The sequence below is a fragment of the Vigna umbellata genome, chromosome 7, assembly GCF_029865625.1.
Source record: "Vigna umbellata cultivar VRB3 chromosome 7, Vumbellata_1.0, whole genome shotgun sequence".
NCBI classification, from domain to species: domain Eukaryota; kingdom Viridiplantae; phylum Streptophyta; class Magnoliopsida; order Fabales; family Fabaceae; genus Vigna; species Vigna umbellata.
Genome location: NC_142171.1, coordinates 24,743,081 through 24,764,698, shown reverse-complemented (window position 1 = coordinate 24,764,698; position 21,618 = coordinate 24,743,081). Strand labels below are relative to the sequence as shown.

At 31.8% G+C, this 21,618-nt stretch overlaps 1 protein-coding gene and 1 long non-coding RNA gene across 2 annotated transcripts; both read left to right on the top strand.

The window, feature by feature from the left end:
- Window positions 1-18,467: 18,467 nt before the first annotated feature.
- Window positions 18,468-21,206, top strand: SPL8 (squamosa promoter binding protein-like 8). The gene is made up of 4 exons (XM_047296909.2): window positions 18,468-18,849; window positions 18,992-19,723; window positions 20,397-20,536; window positions 20,801-21,206. Exons 2-4 carry the CDS (start codon window positions 19,002-19,004, stop codon window positions 20,935-20,937), a joined length of 999 nt encoding a protein of 332 aa, XP_047152865.2. The 5' UTR covers window positions 18,468-18,849; window positions 18,992-19,001; the 3' UTR covers window positions 20,938-21,206.
- LOC148195533 (uncharacterized) lies at window positions 19,730-20,331 on the top strand. The gene is made up of 2 exons (XR_015781013.1): window positions 19,730-19,998; window positions 20,092-20,331. It is a non-coding gene; the product is annotated as an uncharacterized LOC148195533 (long non-coding RNA).
- Window positions 21,207-21,618: the final 412 nt, after the last annotated feature.

Genomic DNA, 21,618 nt, shown 5'->3' with positions numbered 1-21,618 from the left:
AAGGATTAAAATATATTTTTTATTCCACAATGTCATCACTGTTCTCCATTTCAAGGAAAAAAAAAACTAATTCTGAAAAACGAACTTGTTTCATAACACATTTAATGTGTTTGAAAATGTTTGTTCCAAAAAAATTATTTAAAAAAATTTATTCCGAAATACTTTTAGAACAGATAATCCAAAAAATCACTTTTATAAAATATTATTTTAAAATTATAGGAGTGTAATTAGAAATTAGTTTAAAATTTCTCATCTTCAGAATTTTTGTACTTATGTTTTTGAGTCTTGATTCGTCAACTTTAAGTTAATGTAGTTAGATATTGCATTATTATGTTGTCAAAATCATCTGACTTATCACGTGAATTATAAATATGACATAACAGCCACATTAATATTTTAGGTAACCTTTTGTTTTTAATTCTTATTTTTTTTAATAAAATTAATTTTAGTTTCTTAACATTTGTTCATTGGTTTTAGTTTTCCAATAATCTTTTTATGAAGTCTATTTCTTCAATTTTTGTATTTAAAATCGTCTTTAATCTCTCAATTGAAGTTTAATGTGACAATGTCTTGTGATTTTAAGGTACTAGAAAGTTTTTGAAATTGTGAAACACTAAGATTTTTTTTTTCATGAAAATTAGCTTAAAAATGAAGAAAAACATGTAATTTACTTTGCTCTCCAACTTTCAATCCTTGAATTCTCCAAAATTCATTTCATGTTAATTAAAGAAATTTGGCCAAAATCTATTTCAGGTTAAACAGGTTGATTAAAAATTGGAAGACAAAAACAATATTAAAAGACTAAAATTAGTAAAAAATATATTAAGGAATTAAAATGGGTCAGCAAAATATCAAGAAACTAAAAGTTGATTTTATTGAAAAATAAGAGAAAAGAAAACAAAATTTAACCAAAAAGAATACTTTTATCACATTAAACTCATAATCAAAAGTTAGCATAATTATGTCTTCCTTGGAAACCCTAATGATAAAAACTAAAATATTAATGAGTTTAAAACCATAATTTTTTCATAAATTAAAATATCTGTTTTTTAAGAAGCCAAATAATATATTTATAAGTAGGTTAATAATATTCAAAATAATAATAATAAAATATATTTTAAGTTTATCTATGTTCATTATATTTAATATTTATTACATCATATAATTTATGAATTTATAACTTTTGTTCATTTATATATATTTAATGTAAATAAATACTTTTATAATATTTAAGCATTGGCATTGGAATATGTTTTATGATGAATGATGATGCAAAATTGTTGTATGAAACATTTCGTACATGAGTCATGCTCTGTGTCAGCCTTTTTCTCTTTTTTTTTTTCTCATCAAATTTGGACTTTCGTGCATTCTCTCTCTTATCTGCAGCACAAGCATTTCACTTGCCACAATGCAGAAATTAGATGTACTTGCTGAGATTAAACGCCAAGTGGCTACCCTCTGCCACGTGTCGATAGCCTGAGGAAAGTGAATGGTATGTGCGAATGGGATTGGTGTCATCTCTGCACAAACTATCTATAATTGATGCTACATTCTCATCCCTTCATCCTTTTCACACATTTATCTTTTGTTTCAATTCTAGATTTAAAAAAAGGAAAAAAAGTTATAATTATAACATTTATACCATATTGTAATGTGATTCATGTATATTAACTCTTTATATATAGGTATTTTAATTCAATATAATTTATATGATCACCTTGGATCTTTTATATATATATATATAATATGGTTCAATTATATTTGAGATTTACTGTTGTGATGAGAAGTGATAATTAGATGAAGTCGGAAAATTACGGATGATTAATCAAATAGTTTAATAAACATGATATTGTTATCGAGCTTTCAATCATTACGGCTCTGTTCGCATGAACCGAATTTACTGTTCATGCGAATTTGCGAGCGAAGAATTCAGCTCGTTATGCGTTCGGTTGGAGTGAAATGCGCGGACGGATTTGCGATGAAACGCGGGATGGTTGCACTGTTCAGTCACCCGCGGTTGTGAAGAGATTTGCGCGGATTGTGAGCGAAATGTCGCGTGTGCCCTCGGTTAAGAAACGCTGGAAACGCGTAACCGGTTACATGTTCGCGTAACCGGTTACGCGTTTGCGTAACAGGTTACGCGTTCGCGTAACTGGTTACACGTTCGCGTAACCGGTTACGAGTTCACGTAACAGGTTACGCGTTCGCGTAACTGGTTACACGTTCGCGTAACTGGTTACACGTTCGCGTAACCGGTTACGAGTTCACGTAACAGGTTACGCGTTCGCGTAACTGGTTACACGTTCGCGTAACCGGTTACGAGTTCACGTAACAGGTTACGCGTTCGCGTAACCGGTTATGCGATTTCCTTTTTTTTTTTCAAGTTTTTTTTATAATTATTTTAATATTAATAAAATTAGATATATTATATTTTTTAATTTATTTTTAATAAATTGATTATTATATTTTCTAATTTTTTTTAATAAATTGATTATTATATTTTCTAATTTATTAAAAAAATTGATTATTTAGTTTTTTTAATTTTTAAACATTAATTTTATAAATTATTCATAATTTTTTTTTATAAACATTTTTACAATTAAATATAACATTTATAAATAACATTTTATAACTAGGGACATTTTGGTAATCTTTAATTTATATCAATTAAACTAATTTTTAAAATCTATCACATCAATCAAATCCTACACTAATTCTCACAAACTTTACTTCCAAATCCACTCTCAATTACCCACAAATCCACTCAAAAAAACAACAAAAAAATTACCCTCAAATCCACTCAAATCCATTCAAATCATCTCCCCCAAATCATCTCCCCCAAATCATCTCCCCCAAATCACTCCAAACGAACACAGCCTACGAGAATTACAGTTCATTATGAAAATATATTAATTATAAATATTTCATTATATATTGGGATATTGTATATAAGTTCCTATAGTTTGAGATCTCAAAATATGAACAAGTTTTATTATTTTTCGTTAATTGTAGTTTGTGAATGTTGTAGTTTGTGAATGTTGGATGTATATAAGTTAAGAAGAAAATGTTTTGTTGAAATCTTACTCGGTAAAAAATTTACTTTTTGGAAAAAGAAATTCCAAACTAAAGAGAAAAGTATACATCTCTTTGTTAAATGTAAAGTTTATGATCGAACATTTGTAAGATATTTGGTGTATTTTTTAAGTTAGTTCGTGGTCAGATACTTGTAAGATTTTTAAAATATTTTTCAATTTGGTCTATGGTCGAACATTCATATTTGAATTTATCGAGTAGTCATATATTCAGACGTTTATGTTCAAATTTATCGAATAATAATATATTTAGACGTTCATGTTCGAATTTATTGAGTAATAACATATTCTGACACTCATGGACAAATTTACAAAGTAGTCACATATTTGAAAGCTTACGCTCAAATTTATCGAGTAGTCACATATTTGAACATTCATTCTTGAATTTATCGAGTGATCACATATTTAAATGTTCATGATTCAATAATTTATACATATTAAAATATGCACATAAAATCTAGATATCCAAACCACTATGAAAATAACTTGAATATAGACGTGAGACGAAACTCCGTGTGAGAGAAGAGAATTTTGCTAAGTGAGGGTATCAAATGATTAGAGCTGTCAAATAAGCCCCAATAATCAAACTTGGCCCTAGCCCACATGGGTTGGGGCCAAAAAAGCCCACAGGGCCAAAAAAAACCCTTTATTAAAAAAGCCCACAGGACTAAATACCCCCAAAGCCCTGTGGGTCATGGCCAGCCCATGGGCCTTCCTTTTTACCAAATTTTATGTAGAGAAAAAAAAATTATGATCAAGATACAGATGAAAAACAGAGAAACAAAAAATTTATAAAACAATTGGTAGATACAAAGATAACTGTTGGTTAGTCCCAATAAAGACACAAGCATTGGTGCTTCCTTTTGTGGCCTACTTGAACCTGTATTTTAGATAAAAGTGACAGGGTTATCTATGTTTATTATCATACTATTTTATCACTGCAACCATGTGATTCTGCATCTGTAATGGTGTACCCTTTTTGTCCTTAATTAACTCACTAGTAGTTGGTGTTGTCTTCTCACATCAAATTTAAAAACTTCAGCAATATTTTTACTTCAATAGCAAAATCACTTACAAATTTTATATATATCTCACATGTTGCTGCATTTTTTTTACACTATATATCTGCATAAAGAATAGTTTTTTTCACAACTACTAGGAATAAACAGAAATAATTTGACTTAGTCTGTTGGAATTGTAGATAAAACTGTAGGCATTTTTTTCTTAGGAGTTAAACGTGCTGACAGGATTCAAATTGTTCCTGCAGCATTCAACGCATGAAACCAAAACTGCACTTATATTCAAAATTTTGCATAATTGCATAGAAACTAATTATTAGACCCTTATACTGATATTAGGTTGGATCTAGAAAGGCCATTTGAGACAAGTATGGTATCTTTTGCATAGAGACATGAGCCAAAAAAAGTTGGACCCTTTGCATATTTTCAGGAAACGGTAGAACTGGAGCAAGATTGAATACAATACAACAACTTTATTCCATGTGAAACTGCAATATCAACCAAAATACAGAACAGACAACACTTTCAATTCAACAAGTATTATTATTTTTATTTAGAACATCATGGATAGAAAAAAGTGCTTAATTGGTAAACTATAGTGCAACATAAAGAGCATGATAGGGGGGAAAATAAATTTGGAAAAGATAACTTCACCCAACTGATCCAACATGTTTATCTTATAAGCTATAGGAACCATCTAAAGAAACCATTCACCTTGCGCTGAGTCTTCCAACCAGGTCTGGTGCACGTGCACCAAATTGAACCAATACGAATCCTGAAACTCAAATTTCATTCTTCGCAGCAAAAGGATAAAAGATATCACATGAAAACTATAATAGTTGATGCATTAAAACATACCCTATTGCTCAGTATTGAGGTGGAGGCACAAGCCTTCCGCTCTTCACCTGCAATGTTGGCAAGTTAGCAGTAAGTAAAAAGGCCAAAATATGCAATGCAAAATTTAAAAAACAACCACCTCATTCCATCATTTTTCACCAATCCAAACATAGAAATGAACATCACAAGCAATTAAGCTGAACCAAAACTCAAAGAAACAGCAATAAATTCTATGTTCAAAGGTGACCACGACTCATATTGATAAAGGAAAAAGTCAATAAATATATCAATACCAGAGGCCATAAGCACAAAAATTACACAGTAAAAGCAAATTAAAAAAAGAAAAAAACAAGATTATCAGATAAATTCATATATGTTAGTGTCAACAAAAAAGCTTACCAGGACTGAGGCAAAGGAAGATATGGTATGTCAGCTTACCACGACATGCTTACGAGCAGGCCATGTACTCTCGCTTGCTTCCAATCTATTAATAACATTGCGAAGGAGCTCAGGGGAAGGCTAGCCACACAGCTTACTACAGCCTGTGAAGAAAGAAGACTAATTGAGACTAAACACACCTGTCGTTGCTGAATGCTCAATTACCCATAAAATCGTAATTACCACAGTGCGATAAAATATAAATCTCATCTAAACAACATCAAAGCTCATTTATATGGGGTATGTTTGGTTTAGTGTAGTGTTTCCTTCTGTATATATCAGTTTATCCAGAAACACAGTTATATAACTACAACGCCCTAAGTGACATGATGCACAAACACATAAAGAGAGCTTAATCAAAACCCAATTGAAAAATCCATCCATGGAGCATACACAGTCATGAAAGTATACAACTTTAAACATTCAATTTATTAGGGTATTAGAAATGACCCAGGAGGAGGGTGAAGCGGTGGTGGAGTTGTTGATGAGGCGAGGGAGACGGAGGGAGCGGAGGCGTTGGATTTCGGTGCGATAATGTTTGTGGAGTTTTTCCATTTTGTGGCGGCACTAGACGACGGTTTTGGCAGTGGGGGAAGCGTTGGGGCACTGGGCAGTGACGGCATCGACGACCTTGGCTTTGTGGTTGGTGCGGCCGAGGGAGGACCACTTGTCGCGGTAGGCGTCGATGAGGGCGGAGGTTTCCTCTGGGGTCCAGCATGGCGGGGAAGACGGCGGGAGGAGGTGGAGGGAGGGGAGGTGAGAGTGAGGGGGAGGGAGGCCGTCAAGCTTAGTGAAGTGATGTTCAGAAGAAGATGGGAATAGTCGCAAGTTTTGGGGCAGGGGGCTAACCCGGCCCTACTTCACTCACAGCCCATCTGGATGGGGTTTGGGGGGCCAGGGGCTTTGAAAAAGCCCCCTAAAGTATGGGCCAACAAAAATGGGGCTAAATATAAAACGGCCAGGGTCGGCCTTGGGGCTTTAAAAAAAACTGATAGCTCTACAAATGATATACTCACTCAAGTGACTCAGACTATAGCCCCAATTAAGTACATACTTTTCTACTCGAATGAAGGTATCAAATGATACTCTCACTTCAATAACTCAAAAAAAAGCATTCGCTTAAAATGTATATGTTGTTCACCTAGTTTTAGCCAAGACTACCTATAGTCTGATGTTTGGGTTTAGACATTGGTATCAACCTAGTCATATCCTTCCCAAGCTTCCAAAATGTCTTGCTCAAGAGGATCTGCCCAAGTTTCTGCAAAATGCTCGACACTCACCCTTAAACTTAGTAAGGATGAAGCACCAAAAGACATGGATACCCTACTACCAACACTATTATCGCTAAAAGACTCTAACATACTTGATAATGAAGACCGGGTACTTCGTTTAGAGAAAGGGGAATCTCTTTAGCATACCCGAGACAACAAGCAAGCTAGGAAAATTTGAGTACTGAATTATGGTTCACCTCTCCTTATTTATAGCGAAATGGTAACAATTCAACTTCTTGGGATGCATTCGTTCCAAGCAAGCCCATGGACTTAGCACTCCTCACGAACCATTATAACTCCACGAGAAGTTGACGCTTTGATTTCTTTGTCACTCTTTTTTGCCAAAAGTCACATCATTGTCACTCAAGAACCCTTTACCATTTAAACATCTTTGTCGTTATGATTCTTAAGGTTGGAGGGTCCCAAAGATAACAATTTTTCTTTACAAAAGCTCCTATCACAAAATGTCATAACTGGATATCGAGGCCGACACATTGCTTTGGACACACCGAATACCAAATATTTTTTATCCACCTTGTAGTCATGTAAAGATTGGGAGGCTGATGTAGTAGGTAAAACTAAGGACACTTAGACCCTTCTAGATAAGGGCTATAACGCTAAGGCATAATAAGGTATCGAGTACTGGGGACCAGATATCTTAATTCGAATACTTGGTACCAACGTCCCTTAACCTAGAATGGATGGAATGAAAATTGTCGTTAGACCTGTTCCAAGTAATTGAACTAGTGGGTTTCTTGGGTGATGGACCCACAAAAGTGTGGTCATCCTATTATACCCCTGGTCAGCTAGGTCAAAACACTATAAGTATAACATTAATAATAATTTACTCTCACTTTTACATTAATTGATATTTTACTTCAAAGTTCCAATGAGATTACTGATTTAAGTATGAAGAACATTTTTGCAGGATCTCGCCTTTTTGGTAATGTTCGGTGTATTGAAAGACATATACTAATTATTAAAAACTTGATATCAGAAATTGTCGAATACCGTATGTAAAAGAGAAATTTTTCAAAGATATATTCAATGTTTAAGGTAACTATGGCTCACAAAAACTTTTACTTATTCCACACATTAAAATTATTAATATTTTTCTATAATTTCTCATTAATTTGTACAAATTAAAAAAATATTTTAATTATATAATTGAGTATTTTAGTTGTTGAGTGATAGTTTCCATTTTTAACTAGTTTAATTTTGAGAAAGCATTAGATTAATTTGAAACGATCTAATGTAGCTTTTGTTTTATTAGTCTATACTAAAAACTCTTACCGAGCATAGTGTTTGTGTGTATTTAGTTGAAGCACGGCAGATTTTAGAATGATTGATGTTACGTGATGAAAAGTGAAAGATAAAATAAAAGTTAATATGGTATTAGGTTTAAGGAGTGAATTGAAATGATGGATTTTGGTGGTTGTTGTTGGAGTACATTGTCACATCTCTCAACACCTTTGGCATTTTCCCACCCTTTCTCCACGTTCTTCAGCCATAAACTCTTCCTCTTCTTCCATCCAACACTTTTTTTTCACCTTTTTTTTCGTATATTTATACAAATTTTTTATAATATTTTAAGACAATATACATACTATTTTTTAATAATTCTTTATTTATTTATTATTATATTTACATACTTTAAATTTAATAAAAACATACACATGTACTGTATTAAAATATAGTTAAATTTTTTATCTTAACATATAATTATTTTTATTTAAATTAAGAAAAGAGAATAAAAACTAAAAGGTTTAATACTTACTTTGCTCCCTAGGTTTTGTCAAAGTGTTCAACTGGTCTTACCTTTTTTAAGATGTTCACAGTTGTCTTATATGTTGTAAATACGGTTCAAGTTGATCATTTTTACTTACAGGTTTTTTAACGGTGTAATTGTCTCAGTTACCATGTTGAGTGACCTATGCAATTTTACAATACATAGAAACAATAAGTCCAATTGATGTGGCAAGGTTAAAAGTTAAAGTTAAAGTTAAATTTAAGCTGAGGAGAGTTAGGGTTTTGAGTTTTCTATTTTTCTCACGATGAAGAACCATGGTGTAGAAGACGAACATGGTGGAGTGATGGTGCAATTTGGATTTTTGCATATTAGGAGTTTTTTGATTTGAGATTTTAGAGTTTTTTGATTTGGGATTTTAGGGTTTTCTGATTTTAGATTTTAGAATTTTTTGATTTGGGATTTTAGGGTGACACTATTGTGACTTGGTTGTTGTTCGTGAGAAGAGGATGATCGCGATTAGAGATAACGTTAGCGACAAGGGATTTACCGACGATATTCTGACCATCGATAAACCGTCGGTAAAAGGTAAATACCGACGACTTCTGGTTGTTTCCGAGGGATTGTGGCCTTTGGTAATGCCCTTCTTTTTAGTACACGTTCTCAATTTGGGGTTTTGTGGTGGTTTCTTGCAAGTTGAATTGTGACCATGGAGGTTTGAACGAGGGTTTCTCTTGTTCTTGCAGATCCTGGGGAGAAGGGGATTCACAATGATGGTTCTGGAATGAGGTTACTAGTGGTTGTGATTTGGGTATGGTTTGTTGTTTCAAATTTGTGGTTGCACGAGAGAGAGGACAAGAAAGCTTTCGCGGTGGTCGGCGTGGTGGTGACCCAAGGGAGATGGTGGTTGTTGCATTGGTGGTGGTGACCCGAAGAAGAAGATGAGAATCTATTAAGAATAAAATAAAATTAAAGAAAAAGTGAAATAAAAACTTTTATTATTGCCACATCAGGTAACCATGCAATCAATAACTAGACAACTCATTCACTTTTGGCTAATGAAAAAATTACATCGTTAGCATTTCTAATACCGAGTACGCAAAAATGACCAATTTGAACCGTTTTTACAAAATATGAAACAACTGTGAACATCTGAAGAAAAGGATAAGACCACTTTGACCAATCTTAAGGATCAAAATAGATATTAAACAAATACATTATTATTATTATTATTATTATTATTATTATTATTATTGTACAAATTCAATTTTATTACTTTATTATTATTATTATATAAATATATTATTATATATTATTATTATTTACCATTTTTATTACTATTTTCTATTATTTTTTATATTATATCATAACCTAATCAATCGTATAGATAAAGTAGTTGTGAAGTAAACAAGTGTAGTGTGTTCAATTTTCTATATTAGGTATAAGTAACAATCCTTAAAGTATTTCTTAATAGTGTATGTTATTTTTTGATTGTGGTATAAGATTTTTGGTAAGTGTCTAAAGGAAATATAAACTAACTTCTAAATATTTTTTCAAATAACTTTTCTAAATCTTTATTTTTTAATCTGTGCTTGAATTAATTTTGATTTATGAAAAATATTATTTCTTTTATTTTCGTAGAAATACTCATATTGTATTAACTTTCTATATATCAGTTATGGGGTGAACCAATATGGTAGGTTCACTTACATTAATAAAATAACTTTATAGGTTTAAGTAGTTATATCTCTATTCAAAATGGAGATATTAAGATTTTTTTCATGTTGAATTTTTTGAATGAGTATGAAAAGACTAGAGATGTACAAATGAACTGTACTGAAATGTATTATTAAAAATGTATTTTCAAAAATCGTTTTATTGAATAAAGAAAAGTTTTGTTTACTTTTTAAAATTTTTATTAAAATTTTCTATTAGCTAAAATTTACTTAAACATTTTTTTAAAATTAAATAGAAATATTATATATATATATATATATATATATATATATATATATATATATATATATATATATATATATATATAATGACATAAATTGGTTTTTCTTATACGATTTGATCGTAGGCTTTTAATTTGGCTTCTTCGTGTAATACACAAGACTCACCTTATGATGGAAGCCAAACATTGTAGAAAGTAAGGTTATATATTATTGAAGAAAGTACATATATTAATATTAATACTCAAACAAATAGCCATTATTTAATTATTATTTTGTCCTACAAGTTTCATAAAAAAGCAATCTTTAATTACTTGTAAATCTATTTAAACAAACTTCTCTGAAGATACTTTCAATGAAACAAAATAAATAATTCTTTTCATAAATCAAAATGAACTCACAAAAAGGTTAAACCATAGAAATTCAAAAATATTATAAAAAAACTTATCCCAGTATTTTAGATTCTTACTGATATTTTGAGTGTGTACACACATGAAATTATAGGAGAAGATGGTTGTTTTTTTTTTTTTAATTATTTACAAGGGTGTAGGTTAAATATTTGTATTTTGAATATTTAGATTTTGAAGGTTTGTTTGTATTAAAATATAGATTTTGAAATGTTAATAGCTAAAGTAAAGAGAAATAAAAATAATAATAATATAATGATAATTTTTACGTTCATTTGAGATATAATATATGAATAAAATTATTATAAAAAAGTAATTTTTTATATATTTTAAAAAAAATAGAATAAAAAAAGATAATATAAAATAAATGTAAAAAATTTATGTAAATTAAAATATGATTTTTCAAAATTTATAACTAACTTGACTGAATGAAAAAAAAGTTTTTGCATATATACTTTATTTCCCTAATATGAATATGATGATTGATTAGCAGCCTTTTGTGAAAGTGTTACTTTCTTACTATAATGCTGTCAATTAGCATGTCCACTGCCAGAACTGAAACAGTACTACTTCTTCTCCTTTTCTTACCCATCATTTTCCTTCTTCTCAAATTTATCAAACATTTTTCTACCATTATTTTTTTTAAATAATGATACTTTAACAACATTTTAATATTATTTATGCATTATTTTGTGATAAATTTAAAATTATTTCACAATTAATAATAATAATCATAAACACCATCATAAAACAATAACAAAAAAACACATACGTAATATTAAAATATTGTCAAAAAAATGTTATCAAAATATTATTATCCTTATCTTTCACGTCTTAATTATACTTCCTTCAAAACTATTTTTTCTGTATGTGGACTACATAATTATAAGAGAAAAACATGAAAAAAAAGTTGATTTTTCCATAAACTAAAATTACATAAGTTAAGAATTAAAAGTTGAGAAATGATTAAGTTAATTTAAACTTCTAAAAAATCTATTTTTTTAACTAATATTGGTCAAAACAAATCATTAATTTAAATATATCCAAACTGAAACTTAATGATTAAAGTTAAGTGATGAATCCATAAACAAATAATTGGGTGTGTTTGTTTGGGAGTTTAAGCAAGTTTTAACCTATTTTTATATACTTTTTGCATAATATATACGTTATAATTTCACTAGTTTTTTTGAGTTTCATCAGATATATTCAATACCAATAAAATCTGAATCAAATCTATGTATAAAACTTGACGTTATATTCACTTAAAAACCTTTAAATTATAAATTTGTAAGTTTTCTTCTTTTTTTTTCTCAACTCTTTTATACATAAACTAACACTTAAATTCTCAATGTAACTTTAAGGAAATTTTGTGAATATATATTCAATATAAAATTTAAACTCATATTAAATTTTGAAACATAATTTTAACGTAATTTTATGAATTATATATACGTTTCCAAACAGCCAAATAATTGATAGTGAAAGGGAAGTAATTTGGAAGTTAACGAGGGAAAGTTAATTAATTAACATTGACGTGAGATATATTGCAAGGGAAAGTATGAAACAAGGGCTAGGGAACCCTACTTACTTAACCTTTTCTATTTTTTATTTTTATTTTTTATTTTTTTTTTATTTTTTATCTCTTGTTCTTTGTTTTCGTCTCATTTGATTTTGGCATTTTGGTTTCTGCAATTAGGTTACTTATAAATGCTTTTGAATGTACTTATTTTGGTGAGGCTTGCCCTATGTCATGTTATTTAGGACAAGAGAATATATATATATAGTTGCATACAATAATTTAAAAATTACGGAATTTAGAGGAAGAAGAGATAGCATCCAAGACATTGATATTGATCGTATCTACGGATTAATTAACCAAATGGGTAAGTTAGGGATATATGTCTTAGTTTAATAATCATAATTATTATTTTAATCAGAAACAAATCGCAACCTTCATTGGGTTATGTGTAATTTTATTTTTCCATAAATGTGATTAAATAACTGAGTTAAATGCAAATGTTATGATGTATATATTTCCTTATCAACAAAATTTATTAATGAGAAAATATCATTTTATTATTGTCATGTAATAAAAGGTTAAAACGGAGATAAAAGGTTGATGCTGAAAAGGACAACAAAAATTAATAAAAGAAAAATATAATAAATTATGAAAGGATTTAGCTCAAAACTCATGAAAAACAAGGAGAAACATACAAAATTAAGCAAAACTGAATGTAGATAGATCACGCTTATTCTTAAAGAAGTGAAACATGTAAAACTATAAGTCTTACTCCCCACCAAACAATAACTTATATATTATTAATGACACATTTGATTAATCTATTATAGTACAAGTGTCACTCTTAAAAATATGTAAATCGTGAAAGATTATATATTAACACAAATTTAAACATTTCATTTCAGATAAGACATCAAGGCACATAATTTTCATCATCAAGACCATAAGAGTTAGTTGTGAATCACACTCAAGCCAAATAATCCGCCAAACTATATTATATCCACATATTTCAAGACAAGATAATGACCAAAATCCTTGTGCCAAGAGTTGGATCAACACTAATTAAGTAAAAAAGCATCCAAAAAAATTATACTTATAAGATAATATGATTATAAAATTATATGATATAATTATTTTCTCACAAACATATATGTCATGACAATTTCATCTTTATAGATGATGACAAATTTAATGATCTTTACCTTTCATAATAAAACATAATGTCTAATTTTTTTAATGAATGTATTTATTTTAAATTTTTTATTTGGAAAAAAAATGTAAAAGATTTCTTTTTATCACTAGTGCAAATTATTTTTTATATCGGTTAAAAAAGACTTTTTATACTAATTCTAGAATTGGTATAGAAGTAGGAGTTATAGAAAATATTGACTTTTTATATCAGTTTCAAATCTATTATAAAAAGTGTCACTTTTTATATCGGTTAAAGGTATAACCGACATAGAAAAATAGTGTTTTGGGATTTTGTTGTGCAAGAATTTTGTTGGGTGTGTACGAAGACTGAAATTGATGAAGAACAGTAGATTAATGAGGACTAAAATTTATTGTGGACACCAATTTGTTTCCTCAAATCCCTACTTTCACAGTTACCACTACATTTTTTAAGGCTTTTCCAAGTATATCTTTGTAATGTCGCATATCTTTAAGACACCGTTACCACTGTATTTTGTCTTTCTGAAAAGTGGGTCACTGTATTTCAACACCCACATTCACTCAAAAAATTTAGCTGGAAAATAAAATAGAGAAGAAAGGGAGAAACAATAACTAATGTACAATGGTGAATGACATTGCGGAGAACTACGTCTTTGATTATGGCTCGTTTGAGACAAAGATGCGATGTCAAAGAAGTTAAATTGTGAATCAGAGAACGAGAAGGAGTAAGCCTCTTACAAGAGGGAAAGGGTCACCGGCAATGCAGATCCATGGTTGTAGTCATTGTAGCAGCAACAGTGCTCACACATGTTGGGAGTGTGAATGGAGGAAGAAGTTGCTCGTACATCTTGCTACTAAGATATGGAAAATTTAGAGATTTAGTGTATCTTAATTTAGAAAAAGAAAATAAGAATCTACTTTTTATGTCAGTTATAATTAAAATCGGTATAGAAAATTTTCTTATTTATTAAAAAAATGTCACTGTTCAACTTTCTATATCGATTATAATTTGAACTAATATAGAAAATTTTATTCTTTATTAAAAAAATGTCATCACATTCACTTTCAATACCAATTCTAGATTCAACCTGTATATAAAACTTTTTATATTTACGAAAGTGTTGTCGCACTTAGTAGATTATAACTCGTATAAATAATCATTATAAAAAATATATTTTATCCTTAGTATATGAAGATTATATTAGATTACATTGTAAAACTATATTATTATAATAAGTTGTAGACGACACTGAGCTAAACTAATCACAAGAAAAGATGCAAACTATAACACAAAATTCACATAAAACGATTGAATCTCAATTCAGATCTATGAAATTATGTTACGAAGCCATTAAAATGTTGACTCACACATTTCCTTAAAATATCTAATACAACAAACCAACCTTTTACTATTTAATGCTCAAAATATTGTTGTTATAATACAAAGAAAACATATTCATAATTGAAACATTACAAGTTGAGTGTAACAAATATTTCTCTTAGGTAAAATAATGCAAAGTTTTTACGTAATAAAAATAATAACTAAATTTTATAACGACTTTACGTTTTTTTAACTTGCTGAAAATAAATTTAAATTTTTTATTTTTCTTGACTCAACACTAGCATCTCATTTTTTAATCTCATTTTAGAGTAACTTTTGTATTTCAAAACTAATATTACCAATACTAAAATAATGATTTCAACATTTTCTTTTACTTTTCATATTAATTAAAACCAACTAACACATAAATCCATAAGCAAAACTAATATATTAAAATCAAAACATATCTGTTTAACTATAATATTTTTTTTGCTATTAAAATTTTTATCACTTAAGTCTGTCTTAACCTTTACATTTACAGATCTTCCGATAGGCAAAATCATATACGCCTAAACATAATTATCACTTAAATTTCATCAAAAACTCGTTTTAAACAACTTCCTCAAAATCAAATTCAAGGACTCTAATCGCTGAAAGAAAAACACGTTTTCGCTTAATGTTTCATAGCTTAATAAGCACGTTTTCATTTTCAAATAAAAGTCTCTTTCTAAATTAATACAAAGAGGTTTCAAATAAATATTAAAGATACGAAAATGAAACCAAAATTAACACTCGAAATAAGCTAATTAAAGTCATTCACGATAAGAATAATTTAGAAACTACTAAAAACAAGCTTATCAAAGTTTAATTTTTCCTACATAAAAGTAATACGAGTGTTAGATCTGAGATATATATTTTTCAGTTATCTTTGTAATTAATAACTTTTCCCTACCATAACTTTTTCTTAACATATATATAATCAAGTGTCTTGTTTAATTTATAAATTTGTTTCATACCTTTTAATTTTCCAAATATATATTAAACATCTCACATCTATTAACGATAAATTTACATTATACACACCTTATTTCTAAAAATATAATTTTATAAAATTAAATTAAACTTAAAATTTACTTCAAATCATCCAAAATATATCTAACAATACGTATTATTCGTCATTCAAAATATATTCTATCAATACATATTACATACTATCAGATTATTATAAAATCATTTATTAATATAAAGAAATTTCATGTAAATTAAAAATAAAATAGAAATAGTTATCAGTTTGAAAAGTACAAATTCTATAAGAATGTTGAAAAAAAAAAAAAGAGTAAATGCATTGAATGGTAAAAAGAAATTGCAGCAAGTCTCCCGGTGGGATGTAGAGAGGTAGACCACGTGATAATTTCAGAAATTGGAGCAGAATTTGGTTCGCATGGCTGCTTTTTGGGCCATAGAAAGGTCCCAACATTTGACTCTTTTCTACTACACTCTTCAATTCTCTCTTTCTTTCTTTTCCTTCTTAATGTGGAACCATCCTCACCACAAAAAATGCATTTTTTCTCTCTCACAACATTCATATTTTCTCAATTATTCAACTTATATATATATATATATATATCTACACCAACTTCCTATATATGTTGCTCACATTGTTTTCTTCTGTTCTATGCCCAGCCTCACAAAATGGTATAAAAAAACCAGTAATGAGTAGAATAGTACAGATATCAAATGAAGAATTTGGTGTAGCTAGGTTTGCATGCTCAGTCACTGCACTCAGTAGTGAGAGAGAATAATATATATTTTCGTGCATGCATGTTTTCTCTATATAAGTACAATTAATTCCAATATTCACATCATATCATTTTGTTTCTTGCTCTGTGGAGTTATATATAAATATAAATATGTAATATATAGATATAGGTTGATGGATCTGCTGCTGCAATGCTGCATGAGCTTGTGTTATGTCAAACTGACTATATAGTACTGGAGATGTGTGCCTTTGTTTTTGTACAAAATCAAGTGCACACAGAATTCCTGCATGATGCTGCATAGATCAGTGTAATGGAAACTTAACCCTCCAAGGAAATTCCCAAGTCAACCAAAACCAAACACATTTTCTCATTGGAATCTGTGCATATGCACATCAATAATTAACTACACCTTTTGGTAGAGAATGTTTCAATTCAACTTTCCTTCATACAATATATATAATCATATGCTTCAACTTTGGCTTTTGAATAATCAACTTACTGATTTTGCAAACTGGGAAGATGATTTAATGGTGATTTTGAAAATACATGAGTTGCAGTAAGATTGTAAGATAAAGAAGAAAAAGGCTTTATGTTTCACAGTATAGTCTATAAATAAAGCTGTTGATATTTAAGAAGTGAAGTAAGATCTGATTTTTGCACTGACAGCTTTTTCCTTTTTTGTTTTTTTCTCATCTTTGGTGGAATTAAATGGTGCCAAAATTAAGAACCAAAGAAGGACCAAAACTAAGCAGAATCATGGATGTTAATTAATCTTTGCTTAATGAGAAGTTAAGAACACGACCGGATGACTTAATGAAAAACCTAAGTGGGTCGAAGGATTTGAAAATTGTTTGAAGAAAAAGTGATTGTGTATATTAGGAGGAGAATCACATGGGTTGAAACTTTTAATGTAAAAAAATGGAGCCATTTACACTGAAATAATGAAACAGATGCAGTTGCACTTGTTCTAAAGAGTCCCTTTCAAATGTTCAAAAACGAAATAAAGGGGTGCGTTTGGAAAAGCAAGAAAGCGAAAATTCAATTAAGCATATCACAAAATCCACCTAGCCATATATCAGGATTAATCATCATCTGGGAGCCACTCATCAAACGGACCAAACTCAAAAATCAGATTGTGGGTCCGAAAATTTATTCTCACCCTCTTCAGTTTACTAACCCCATCTCACCAACAACATTATTAGATATCACGAAAAACATTAATTTAGATGGCATATGTTATAAATATACAGCTTCTGATTTTTCTAGGTTCTGCTCTTGTTCAGTTCAAAATCGGGTTAATGAGTTTTTGTTTTATTGCTTTGTCTACTTCTCACATTGCTAATTAATTACTGCTCCCACCATCACCACCATGCTCCTTCTTCCTCTAACTTATCTGGTACAAAAGCAGGGTAATATTGTACCGGTGAAGAAAAAATAAATCAAAATATCTTCACTTTCGATGTCTCTCCGTACGCTTGCATGTTCATTCCATTCAACTCAAAATTATAAGCTTCTTAAGTTTAAAAAAAAAAGAAAAAAAATTCTTGCTTTTCCGTTTCATAATTAGATTTGGCCTGCCCACAAACTTGAACTTGAATGTAAAACCATTTTATGTTGTGTGGATGTGAGTTTCTCAATTTGTTGTATGTGGGGTAAAATTGAATGGAAGGAGAAAAAAAAAATTTGACCTTTATGATATTTGGTACCAAAGGATAACATTGAAGTTCATTGGGTGAATGATATTGTAGTAAAGTTTTGTTTATACCTTTTGAAAAAAGTGAAAAAGATGGAATTTGATTGGATTGTGATGGTAATTTTTCCATTGAAGTTGTAACATGTATAACAGTACAGATCACCCACCAATTACCCACTGTCTGCAGAAGCCGCCTCATAAACTGAGTTTTTCTCAAACTCTCACACACTCTCACACCAATAGAGAGAAACAGAGAGAGAATTAAGGAGCAAGAGTAGTAACTTTTCTTGGCATAGAGAGAAAGAGAAAGAGAAAGAGAGAGATGGAGAAAGGAGACAAAAGGGTTCAGCTTTTTGAGGGTGAAAGTGAGATCTTTTAAACGCACATCCATTTAGCAAAGAGGGCATAGTCTTAAACCACAAAGTGTGAAAAGAGAGAGAGAAACACAAGAAAAAAAAAAGACTTAATGTGCACGCCATTGTGGTGAGAAAGGAAGATAGAGAGAAGAAAATGAAGTTGCAAAGCTAACAACAACACAACCTCTCCAAATTAGGGCTTTTATTCTTTGCAATCATATCTCTCTCACTCTTTCACTTCACTCACTCTCCAAACTCACACAGGTAAGTCTCCAAACACTTGTTCATAAACCCTTCCTTAAAAAAACAAAACCCATGTTTTTATTTTCCTTATTTTTCTCGAATCTCTTTTTCTTCTTGCTTGTTCTTACGACCTTATTTTGTAATCGCTTTTTCGTGTTTGCAGTGTTTGAGACATGTTGGACTACGAATGGGGAAACCCGTCTTCAATAATGCTAACAGGAAACGAGGAGACCGCAGCCGGAGCTTCCGACCAGACCCACCGTCAAATCTTCGACCACTACGCCTCGCACTCGCTCATCCCCGACCACTTTCTGCACGCGCCAACTCACTCCGCCGTCACCACTGCCGCGGCACCCACCGTCGACTTCACCAACCACCACCACCACTTCAACCCGCAGCCGCACCACCACCACGTCAACAACCACCACCACCACCCGTTCTTCGACCCACGCGCCTTCCACGGCGCGTCCTCCGCCTCCTACCCCCCACCCCCTTCCATGCTCTCCCTTGACCCGCTTCCCCACGTCAACGCCACCAACTGCGGCCCCGGGCCCGGACCCGGCCCGGGCGGACTCCTCCTCGTTCCCAAGTCCGAGGACGTCGGTCGGCCCATGGACTTTGTCGGCTCACGAATTGGCCTAAATCTCGGTGGGCGGACGTATTTCTCCTCCTCCGAGGACGATTTCGTGAGCCGTCTGTACCGTCGGTCTCGGCCGGCGGAATCCGGTTCGGCGGCTTCCTCCAACTCCCCGCGCTGCCAGGCCGAGGGATGCAATGCTGATCTGTCTCAGGCGAAGCACTACCACCGACGCCACAAGGTGTGCGAGTTCCACTCCAAAGCCGCCACCGTCATCGCAGCCGGGTTGACTCAGCGATTCTGCCAGCAATGCAGCAGGTTGTGGTGGCGCCTGTCTCTTCCCCACCGTCGGAAAATAAACATCAATCATTGATTGAGTTTGCCTCTCCCAAGGGCACTTGCGTCTTTTCGCTACCCCTTGCGTAGCAATTTTATTTCACTTTGCAACACAACACACTGAACCAACCACGGGTTAAACTTAGTTCAAATTAAATGTTCATTTAATTGGGAGCCCGGTGAAATGACGAAAACATCCCTCGTTTTCGTTCTTATTTTTCCACTCAACGTAGAAAATTCACGATTGAAATCTCTGGGTGGGTCTTAGAAAAATTACGTTGGTTTCTTAGAAATTAATGAAAATGTGTGAAACATGGAATGGTGATGTTTGTGTTTCTCCATGGATGTAGGGGTGGGGGTCCAAAAGACGAAAGTGCCCTTGGGAGAGTGTTGATAATGATTGAGTTTGCCGTACGTGGGGAAATCCCGAGGGCATTTGCGTCCCTAACATGTTTCTTGTTTGCTCTTACTCTACTTTCAGTTTTGCAACCTACGTACTGCATCGTTTTGCTCCTTTTAGTTAGTACCATTAAAAACAGCTGCATAGTGCATTGCATCAACAAAATAATAACTATATATTATTATTATTATTTTTTTTTGGGGGTACGTGTTTTTTTCTCTAATTAATTAACTATTGTTTGATTTTGACGTGCAGGTTCCATCTTCTCTCTGAGTTTGATAACGGAAAACGTAGCTGCAGGAAGAGATTGGCAGATCACAATCGCCGCAGAAGAAAAACTCAGCAACCATCTCAAGAAATTCAGAAATCTCAACCCTCTTTGGATAATGTTGCAAGTACAATCTCTCTCTATCTCTCTCTCTCCTTCTTCTTCTTCTTTCTCTCATCACTCTAATTGCCATAAATAACTCATCGAACAATCAAGATCTGTCGTCAGAGACCAAAAAAATCAATCCTTTTTTAAATTTACGCAGACCAACGTTTCCAAAATCTCACCTTCGAACTGTTTTGTTGGAGTTACATGCATGATTCCTTGAAAATTATTCATGGGGAGAATGAGAATGAGGGTTTTCTGTTGCTGTTGTATTTTTGTTTTGAAGGATCTCCACCTGACTCCGGAGCCCAGTCGTCGTCGGTGACGGTGGCGGTGTCCCCGCCGGACTATTTCCGGCAGAGGCCGTATCAGAGCACAAACCCTTCTACAAATTCAAGCTCACTGTTTTTCTCCAGCGGGTAGTGCATGTTGGAGCAGTTTAATTTGCATGGCTAATCAACATTTGCAAGGAATTAACGAAGCAGCGTCAACAACAACAATAATGATGATAATCATAAAAATAATAATATATAATATATAGTGAACTAGTACTTCTACTTCTTCTTCTTCTTCTTCCATCATCACCTGTAACTCCAATCTTAGTTTCAAAGTTTGTATTAATCTGGCGTTATTGATCTGTACGAATTGTGATTTAAAGCATCTATGTTAATGAGGCTTAATTAATGTGTTAATTAATTGTTGTTGTTTTGAAATGGTGGTAATTAGGTATATGGTAGTGATAAGTAGTAGGAAATGGAATTGTGAGGAATGGCCCCTACCTTTTGTATGATGTTTTATTTTCACTGCTGTAAAATGTAGTTATGGTAAACCGTAGAAGGGAAAATTGGACCCCTCTATTTGGATTTTCCCGGAAATAGGACCTGTTTGGTTTCTGAGGAAATTGTGGCAGCTGAGCACGGGTGTTCAGGTCTATACACATATTCATTTTTCCAGCATTGAATTATTTTCCTTTTGTCTGAAGGGATGATTATTGAAAAATACAGAATTTAAAGTGTAAATAATAGGGTTGGATATGTGAATTTGTAGCTAGGAACATTTATTGGAATCCCTAGCCGTCAAGCTGTCTCCTCTATGGAAGCTACA

Coding starts and splice junctions, on each gene's coding strand:
- SPL8 (XM_047296909.2), top strand. CDS start 19,002: ATGTTGGACTACGAATGGGGAAACCCGTCTTCAATAATGCTAACAGGA. Junction 19,724..20,396: donor TTCTGCCAGCAATGCAGCAG/GTTGTGGTGGCG, acceptor TTTGACGTGCAG/GTTCCATCTTCTCTCTGAGT. Junction 20,537..20,800: donor CTCTTTGGATAATGTTGCAA/GTACAATCTCTC, acceptor TTTGTTTTGAAG/GATCTCCACCTGACTCCGGA.